General features: G+C 46.8%; 2 protein-coding genes across 4 annotated transcripts in view; one reads left to right on the forward strand and one right to left on the reverse strand.

The window, feature by feature from the left end:
• The window catches only part of csmd2 (CUB and Sushi multiple domains 2), a 398,565-nt gene that overhangs the window by 271,635 nt on the left and 116,930 nt on the right, over positions 1–10,000 (reverse strand).
• uspl1 (ubiquitin specific peptidase like 1) lies at positions 409–8,358 on the forward strand. 3 transcript variants are annotated; one of them, XM_062529175.1, is made up of 10 exons: positions 409–533; positions 1,354–1,483; positions 1,988–2,116; positions 2,772–3,489; positions 3,668–3,760; positions 3,862–4,003; positions 4,258–4,380; positions 4,554–4,714; positions 5,055–5,927; positions 6,804–8,358. In XM_062529175.1, exons 2-10 carry the CDS (start codon positions 1,379–1,381, stop codon positions 8,162–8,164), a joined length of 3,705 nt encoding a protein of 1,234 aa, XP_062385159.1. In that variant the 5' UTR covers positions 409–533; positions 1,354–1,378; the 3' UTR covers positions 8,165–8,358. The 3 variants fall into 3 exon arrangements, with proteins under 3 accessions (XP_062385159.1, XP_062385160.1, XP_062385158.1); XM_062529176.1 differs by having other exon boundaries at positions 5,055–5,900; XM_062529174.1 differs by having other exon boundaries at positions 5,055–8,358.

Consider the following 10,000-nt stretch of genomic DNA (forward strand, 5'->3'; position numbering starts at 1 on the left):
AAAGGCCAAGAAAAAGGAGGGGGGAAAGAAAAGACAATATGTAAATGTATCTTTGTACATATATCTGGAGAAGGGAATACACCAGTAAAGATGCAATATTAGGCCTATAAATTGATCTAAATTGGATTTTTAAGAAATAGACACTTGTAGACACTTGCCTAATTAATTACCTTAAAACAAACAAACAAAAAACTAATAACAGTCTTCCTTGACAAATCACAACCTCAGAGACAAATAAAGGTACACATGAATTAATGAATCAATGAATGAATAGGTTATCTGTGCATAGCAGGTCTTATCATTTCTAAATACGTCTTGTGTCCATTTCCCCTCCTCCCACTCGCCTACGTTCAAAGACAATATCAACTCTCCCCTCCATGCCTGCGAGAGGCAGTGTTGCATCATGTATAGTCGGCTCCCGCTTACTGCAATGCGGCAGGAGAAGAAGAAACGGAAGTCAGACGTTTGTTGTACGAAGCACACGGCGAGCACGCTGCCGCTGTCTGATGAACGGATTTACTCTTGATTTTAAGGTAATGTATCCCACTTCAGACATAATTTGTAATAGAAAATTACAATATTATCAGTATTTAGGTTTTCATCACGATGTCGCTGTAACGTCAGATATTTGCTATACGGCGTCGGCACCGAATTCATCCTATGCCTACTACTGCAAGCATTAACTTAACCTAGTGAAATGATCTCACGTTAGTTTAAAATTATTTAATTAACTGATCTCTTGAAAGCATATCCTTACATACACTATCGCTAGAATGTTGTTAATATTAATGCATAAGCTTATAGCCAATTACTGTGTTTTGGGACATTGGCGGGCTGGCTATGATTAGCAAGCATTAACCTTTCAAATGAATAGCATTGTATCGTTTATGGTTCTTCTGAGGTTAAATAACTTTTGCAAGTCGGCGCCCATATAGATTTTTCGGTATTATTTATGAAATAGTTTAAAATAGTTGCTCATCTACTCTCTGGCTGTCTGTTGTGTTGTTGAGCATCCTACAACTATTTGACAAGCATGTGGATACTGGCTACGGGGAAATGTCAAACCACGCGTTCCAGCGTCTAGTTCAGCACTTACTCCACAGTCTTGCTGATTTACACTTCTCATCTGTAGGCTATTACACTCTACTAATTTAATATATGAAAGATATAGGCTGACTGTATTCAATGTAAGCCTACACATTATTGATTTTATTTTGAATTCAAACACATTTCATGTTTAACCTGTCTATTTAGCTCCAGCTATGATTAGGCCTATGTTTCCAAACCATTTAATGCAGTGTAGTTTATTTTAAGTTATTTTAAAACCATATTAACACGTTTATCTGTGTTCAGCTCCAGATATGACCGAGTTTGGCGGATGGCATCATCACCTGTCAGGATGGTCTCAGGGTTCACAATGAGTGGTGGCGGAGGCCTTGGTATAAGTGGTCCAACCCCAGCCTGGGCGGGGTATTTGGGAAAAGTCAGTTCAACTTGGTTCTCTCCAAAAGCTGTCTCGTGTGCAAAGCTCCGATCACAATATTAGCATTATTTTGTTTTTATTAGTTTGAGTTTGTATTACTTTCATTACAGCAATTTGGCCCGAAATAAACACATAATTCAGAAAGTAGTATCCACTTAAAAGGAAATCATTGTTTTCAAAAGGTCAAAGTTGAATATTCTGATGCTGCTGCTTGTTGATGCTACTGATACAACATGTAGACCTAGTGAAAGTTGTTATGTAATGTATGAATATTAAGTGGCAAAATGGGACCCAGAGTGTACTAAGTGTGAAAGACACACAGCTGCTCAGAAGTGGCTGATGACTCTTTCACACTAATGGGTATCCTTATTGTCTGCTTTTGTGCTATTTACATACATGATATTCCTACATCTCACTGTGTGGTCTGTGTCCTGAGCTGCATGCTATATATATATAAATGTCTTGTTGATGGCTTCTTGTGTATTCACCAATGAACTTCTCCAGTCCCAGGACAAGGACAAGTCTGTCCCAGCAGAGACATGCCCCTGGTGCGAAGCAAAGGGACTGACCGTCACTCTACGGAGCTATCTCATCAACCACGAGGAGAGCATTCGTCTCTGCCCCACCCCTACGGTAAATGGACTACATTTAAATGCATTTACATTTAAATATTGGCTTCTGCGAGCACACAAAGTGCTTTACATATCATGCCTCACATTCACCCATTCACACACTGATGGCGGAGCCTGCCATGCAAGGCACCAACCTGCTCATCGGGAGCACTGGGGTTAGGTGTCTTGCTCAAGGACACTGCCGCCACGGTAGCTATCTGACCATGTGATGACCTGAGGGTGCATTCAAATGTGCAAACATTTGCAAACAGTTTTCCATTAGCTTCCGTTAGTTTTCGGAAAATGTTTGCGAACAATCGCAAACAGTCTGAGGGGGTAGTTCTCCACGAACATACTGTGGAACTGGACGCGAGGTTGACAAAGGCAACAATGCAATTGCCATTAGGCTGGAATGTTAGCACCAAATCGTTCAAATTGATCTGTTCAAAGAAAACATGTTTGCCACTGTTTGCGAAATTGTAATGCACCTCTGGGCTGCTTCCTCCTTCTTCAGCTTATGTGTTCTGTAGTGTTTATTTTCCATCATAAATAGCTGCAGAAGTGAATCTGGTTTTAGTCTGGAAGGTTGATTAACATGCTATGATTGTAACACTTTCTCTTCCACTCTCTCTTTTTTTTATGTGTGTGCTGCGACGTACATGGGTGCGCTCTTGCAGTGTATTTTCCCCCTGGTCAGCCGACCCCTGGACGCTGTGTTGGCCAGCCTGTCCTCCACCCCTGCGTCCACCACACCTGACCAGCTCCACTCCGGCCTGACCACATCTGCCCCGGAGAGCCCCCCGTTTCTGCCCCCGTCTGCCAAACGCCCCCGAACCGAAGAGCCCATCCAGGCCTGCCCTGTGGACACCGATGGCACCATACACCCTGACCCATCCTCGCCGGCTGAGGACGCCATTTCAGAGCCGAACGCCACGACCGAAGATGAAGGAGCGTCCTCGACGAGGGGCGAAGACAGTGACCGTGAGATGGTGTGCGCTTCCCCCGAGGAGGAGAACGCAGAACCGGAGGAGATGGAGGCCGCTCTAGAACCCCATCCTCCCGTCTCCACCACACAGGAGGAACACTCCGAGACTCTTTGTTCCGAGGAGCCTGCGGCGGAGGTGGCGGCGGAACCGGCGGAACCCTCCGCGTTGCCTGCGGAGGAATGTGCCGGCGCCGGTGGTTCTGGCTCGCCTCAGAGCGGGAGTAATTGGAGTTGGCTGAATTCCCTGCTGCTGGCGCTAGCTCAGTGTCGGACCCTCAGGCTGTTGTCCTTGGGTCGGCAGGAGCGACGCTCCCGCGGGAGGAAGCGCAAGACTCCCAATCAGGATGCGTCACCTGTGCTGGATCTGTGTGCGCGATACGAGGCTGCCTCCGAACACCAGATGGATAGAGGTTTGTGTGGGATTATAATCACATTTGATTATCCAACATTATTGGATGATATATCTGTTATTGTTTCATCCATCATACATTAGACAAGATGGTTGGAAATCAATACATCTGAATTAATAAAGAATTGAGGAGTCTTTTTGTCGATATTCATGGCTTTACGTGCCTATTCATTTTCCAGAAGGCAACAGTCTCCGAGACGCAGAGAAAAGGTTGACTGATCTCCGATCGTCTACCCTCCAGCTGCTGCAGCATCCCCTTCAACTGAAGCGTGGTAAGCACCAGTGACACCATTTCATCCTCATTGCTTTGCATCTGCGCTCTGCTCTGTTCGCCTCTGACAAGTGTTCCCCCTTCTTCTCGGTACCGCTTCAGAACGCATGCGGCGGCCAGTGGAGGTTCCTTCTCTGGCTCTTCCAGTCCTGCTGGAGCTGGACATTCAGGCTAAAGAGCTCTTCCAGCACACGGTCCAGTGGGAAAGCCAGTGTCTGACCTGCGACTGCAGCTCAAGCAGCAGGTGAGTGAGTGCCCACTGTCCAGCCTCTAGCAAGGGCTTAGTGCCACGGCCAGGCGAGCCGCTCAGGAACTCTGGATGTTTTTCTAATCCTCACAGGAAATGAATAAAAATGGGCATCTAGTCATTTCCTTAAAGAAGAAATTCTGGCTACATCGGAAATAGATCATTATGTTGTGTAATATATTGCCGTCTTTGTAATCCCCCCCCCCCCCACACACACACATCTCTATCTTCTATTTGTTCTCTCTCTTCAGCTGTACCAATACTGCATCACCCTACGCGTATTTGGTGTCTGATTGGCACCCGCTGAGTGCCCCTGTCCAAATCACTTGCAGCCGTTGTCAAAGCATCAACGAGAAGAAAATTCTCCAAGAGAGGTGAGGATGCCTGCACATTTCACTGCTCCTTAAACATGCATGCACACACCACACACTGCTCAGTGGAAGTAGGTTAAGTGTGAGTTATGGTAAAGAGGATGCCTTGATTTGTGTTCACTTTGCCTACATTGAATATATTGGATTTGAGATGAAGCCTTTATTTTCCTCCACAGGGTACCGCCAGTGTTTGCCGTGCACTTTGCCGACGGTTTCCCTCAGGATGATGTCACCGCTTGCTCGTTCAGCTACGCAGAGGCACGGTACGCCGCGGCCGTGGTGATCCAGCACAAGGCGAGCGAGGACATCTTCATCTCCTGGTCTCGCCAGACAGACGGTGAGGCCCACACACCTACATGCATTACAGCGTGGCAGGTTTGAAATGCCGTAAAAAGGGAACACTGCCAGACAGCGAACACCACCCAGATTGAAATTAAACTGCTTTCGCTGGTGCTGCTTAAATGTCACTCCATTAACGTCACAGGTTCATGCTGACCTTTCCGTTGGGCCTTTCATAATTTGTGTTATGGCAAAGGTTTGACTGGGTGTAATGGGGAATGAGGTATTATACGATGGCGTGTTTTCAAAGAATCATCAATTTGGATTCTGAAATGAGCCAGATGCCTATTGCCAAAAATAATTCTAACCTACTGAACCGTTTAAAAATGTCTTTACAGGGTCCTGGATAGCGTATGAAGAATTCACAGATCTAAGGGGCATATCTCACTCAAAATTGGACGTCCCTACAAAGGAAATCCACATGGTCTTTTGGGAGGTTGAACCTGAAGACACACGCCAGACCCCAATACAAAAGGCCTTAGTTGTTCTTCCTCCACAGGCAGAAACCACTTCAGTTGATATTCCGCCGCCGACAGAAACCACTTCAGTTGATATTCCTCTGCTAACAGACTGCCAAACAGAGGAGGAAGCTGTTGAAGAAATGGTCTCGTCACATGACCAGTCTCTCTCGACTCCACACGAAGACACGTTTGTGTCGGCACTCAAGCCAAGCGACCTCGGCGACATCAGTCAGATGGACACCTCCATAGGCAGTGCCACGCTGCTGGACACCTTTGAGGGACTGTCCCACAACGATATCGTCACACTCACTCTGGCGCCGGAGAAGTTAGGACACGCGACGAAGGGCGAGAGTCAGAAGACACCCTTGGAGCCCCCTGCTGTTGGGGGAACTGGTGAACCCTCGGTTCCCGAGGAGGCTCAGGTCACCACAGTCTCTAGCCCTCCTGTAGTGAGGAGGAGCAGGAGGCTTGCCATCAAACAGGTCGAGCGTAAGGTCAGGCAGACCTCAAAACAGAACAACAGCACAGATCAAGAGGAGAGCCCAGAGTCACAAGAGGAACCGTGGACGCCAGAGAGGCCAAAAAACACAAAACTTAAATCACAGCCTGCGGATTGCTTAAGTTCTCAAACAGATAACATGGCGCTGGACACCTCAACACTGCAGAACACCACACTGTTCATCCCAGCTCATCAGATCTCTGGAGAGAGCTCTACGGCACCTGGTACGACTGTGTACATCCCACTGGCAGGTGATCTGGCCCAGAGTTTAACTTCACAAATCCTCAGCCAGCCAAACTCTACACTCTTGCCCGTTCCTCCAGATAACCTTGAAGAGCAAGTTGAAGTGACACAGACCCAGTCACCAGATACTCTAGAAGTGCAAGAAGCAATAAAACCAGCTTCATCCAAAAAGAATCCTATACCTAGAGCCCCACCTAAGAATAAAATGAAAGGCCAAGTATTAATATTTCAAAGCCCAGAGAAAACAGTCGCTCAGAACTCAACGCAGGCAGCAGAATTGGTTGTGCAGAACCCAGCAGAGCCTACATCTGTGACAAATCTGTCCCCTCTCACCCCAACAGTACGAAGCTCAGTGCTGTTGCCTCAAATGCTAGAGTATCCAACATTTTCAGAAAATCTGCTCCCCTTCTCAAAGCAGACCCTAGCATTGGAGAATCAAACTGTGAAGACCCCTACAGTGCCAAGCCTAACAACACAGAACACTCAAGCAACGCATATGGCTGCAGTGCAAACTTCAACAGGGAAAAACCCGCCCACACCACAAATCTTAGACGGTCTCCCACCAGACACTATAATCACATTAAACCTAGACATAGAAATGGATTCAGCTGAACCGGGTCGGCTGCAACCACCAGAGATAATCCTCCCGTCAACACTATACACGCCCAGCGGGCAAGATCCAGTCTGGTCACCTTCAGCTGATCAGAACCCTGAACTTAATTCCCCTACTAAGCAGAACATGAAAGGACAAACCTTAGTGATACAGAACACAACACAGCCAACAACAGTGATTCTAAACCCAACTCAGCAAATGGGAACAGCTGTTAAGTACCTCACACAACAATCTGCACCAGTAACTAATCTAACTCTTCTTCCCTCAATAGCGCCCAACTCAGAGCAGTTACTTCAAACCGCAGAGTGCCCAACTGTGCAAAACCCAGGAATGCCGAACCTACCGCACAACTCTCAAACAACCCACATGCCTGCAGCACCAACGTCAACAAGGAAAAAGCCATCACCACAAACTTTATCAAAACAGGATCTAGCAACACCACCCACTGCATTGGATAACCGAATGCCACAAAGCATAGTCCCATTGAACCTGGATGTGGACATGGATATGGATTATATTGAGCCAGATGAACTACCTGATGAGCCAGAGTTTGTCCTCCCATCTGTTGTGAGTTCACTTCCTCAACATCATCCCCATGCAACGGTGACTTTCCTGGAGACTCCATCCTCTACACTTCTCCCTCCTCTTTCTACCCAGTCCTCATCCACAACTAGTGTGTCCCTCAAGAGTGAACCTTCTCCCCCTAAACCCTCCAAACAGCAGTCCAGTCTCTCACTGCAAAGCCAGCAGAAGACTGCAAAGCCGGTGACTCCCGCCATAGTCAAACTAGAGAACACAAAGACGGCGGAAACCCCTAAGGTGAAACCGAAGCCTGACCTGAGCAGTGTGCCTCCCGTCAAACCTCACATGTTCCAAGGTTTCAAGTTCCACCAAAAGGGGGCACCGTCGGAAGGTTCTGCCGGTGTGTTGGCAGGCCTCACCACCAGGCACATCCCTGCAAAGCCAACTATACCCATAAAGCCATCTCGACCCCAGCTGCCATTCGGTGGGACTTCCCACAAACTCCCTCTCGGAAAAACAGCCACGGCCAGGCCTGCTGCCGCCGCAGCAGCAGCTCTTAGTCTGGGACCACCACCAGCAGCAGCAGCATTGTTGAAGGTCAAGAAAGACCCGGACCAAGCCACGTCGCTGACTGTTCCAGAGGACATCAAGACGGCTGCTCTGAGGCTGAAGCTCCTGAAGAAACTGAAGGCCAAGAAGAAGCAGCTGGCCGAGCTCGACCAGATGCTGCGCCACAGAGGCATGGTGCCCCAGTCCTGCAGCGCGCCCCCTAGCGTGGCAGCCTTCGCCGCCTCCGCCGACACCAGCCCACTGTCCTCCTCGCAGGTGACCTCACCTGGCACGCCATCCACGGCGTCCTCGGACGGAGCGGACATGCTCGACATGTTGGTGAGCGGCGGAGGAGACGCGCTCGGACACCTGATGGCCGCCAGCGCTCCGGTGAAATCCCAGAATCCCCCCAGCGCTCCTCTCAGTTTGCCGTCAACGTCAGCCCCCGCCGCTGACTTCCTGACTATCGATGACTTCCTGGATGACGTCATCTTTGACACCAGCGTGACCGAGAAGGCCTTGGAAAACAACGACTTTGACACGCTGGACATGTTTCTGTGAGTCAGTAGATGTTCTGTTATGCCTTGAAACTTATTTCAGTGTCACATTCATGAGCTATGTAACAGTAGTTTAAAAAAAAAATTTACTGTTTAGAATGCATTATTGTGAATAGTTTGAAAAGGTTATTTATGTTGTAAAGTATGTCCAGTACAAAAGTCATTTGTAATCTAAATAAAATAATATTTTTTAGACGCTGTTGTCAATCATGAGAATTTTTTTTTCATTTACATTCTGACCTTGGTACTCAATAAAACACATTATCTGAATGCCAACTAGAATAAAACCAAATGTTAAATGTGCATGCTATCACTAAAGCTAGTGTGTACAGTAAAGTTGTGCAACTAAATTCCCTATTATTATCACTAAATAACTGACATTTCTCCTGACTCGATTTGAATTATACAAATGCAGTGACTGGGAATTCTTGGACATGTCAGATGGTAAATGCTGTATGCAGCAGTAATTGGGTAAAAAAAAAGAAAAAAGAAACAGACTGTGAAGGGGTGATATGTTTCTTTGAGTGAAAATTACATCTTGGGATCATTTGTCTAATGTGGTCCTTACCGATGTGGTATTAAATGTGGCTTGCAGGTTTGTTTTGCTCCGTGAACCATCAGGGACTGCCGAGGGGTTTGTGCATATGGTATGCAATCAGACATAATTACCTTATTCAAAGCCAATGAGCCTAGATTATCCTGACTGAAAATCCACCGAAATCATGCAAACAAGCAGTGTTCTGGCAAACGTGCTGCCGTGTCTCACAGTGAGGATCAGCATTTGTGATACTGACTCCTGAAACCACTGGCCTGGCTGCTACTGTATGGGAAATGGAGTTTCTCCAGTCTTTCCTGTGGTTTTATTATTCTTATTTTATCTTTAAAAATGCATTAGAAATAACAGAATCTGATTTTTTTTTTTTTTTTTTTTCTTCCAAAAAATGTTTTTAGAAGTGTTCCACAATTTAAGACAATGCAATGCAAGAGTGCACACAGCCCCTTTAAACTCCCACATGCGAAGGAAACTCATGACTGATGCGGGCAGGAAAACAAACAAACGAGTTGAGTCCATATTGATCAGCAGTGGGGGGACTACGGCCCGAGGCACTTCTGCTCTCAAGCAGAAACTTCTCCATGGCGGGTGTTTGGATTCACTCAAGAGCCCTGGTGGGTGCATATTTGCACACCGCAGGGAGACTGGTAGAGGGCATGCTGGCATTTCTATGATATTCACCACGTCGGTGGGTTGGGTGGGAGTCTAATGCTGCCGGGACATCATAGCCCAGGACAGAGTAATGTCATTTTAATGAGTATAAGCCCACACACTGATAACAGCCCCCTGGCACTGTAATTGAATACCATCTATTTGCGCATCCTCGATTCCTGACATCTATACGACTGAGTCTTTAAAGGGATATTCCGCCATTTTTGGAAATACGCTCATTTTCCACCTCCCCTCGAGCAAAACAATCGATATTTACCTTGTTCCCGTTCATCCAGCCATTCTGTGAGTCTGGCGATACAACTTTTAGCTTCAGCCTAGCATAGATCACTGAATCGGATTAGACCATTAGCTTCTTGCCTGCTAGCTTCATGTTTAAAAGTGACTACGATTTCTGGTAATTTTCCCATTTAAAACGTGTCTCCTCTCAAGTTAGAAAGTGCAATAAGACCAACTGAAAATGAAACCTGGCGTTTTTCTAGGCTGATTTGACATGGAACTACACTCTCATCTGGCGTAATAATCAAGGCAACTTGCAAACGTACCATAGGCGCAGTGATATCGTACGCAGCATTTGAAAATAGTCCCCATAGACAACAAGCAGTAGTAGTGCCAGTA

Source organism: Sardina pilchardus, chromosome 24 (assembly GCF_963854185.1).
Source record: "Sardina pilchardus chromosome 24, fSarPil1.1, whole genome shotgun sequence".
Taxonomy (NCBI): domain Eukaryota; kingdom Metazoa; phylum Chordata; class Actinopteri; order Clupeiformes; family Clupeidae; genus Sardina; species Sardina pilchardus.

Excerpts from the sequence above, each read along its gene's own strand:
- uspl1 (XM_062529174.1), top strand. The coding sequence starts at position 1,379 with ATGGCATCATCACCTGTCAGGATGGTCTCAGGGTTCACAATGAGTGGT. Across the intron at positions 1,484-1,987 it reads GGGCGGGGTATTTGGGAAAA|TCCCAGGACAAGGACAAGTC; the intron begins GTCAGTTCAACT and ends GAACTTCTCCAG. Across the intron at positions 4,381-4,553 it reads AAGAAAATTCTCCAAGAGAG|GGTACCGCCAGTGTTTGCCG; the intron begins GTGAGGATGCCT and ends TTTCCTCCACAG.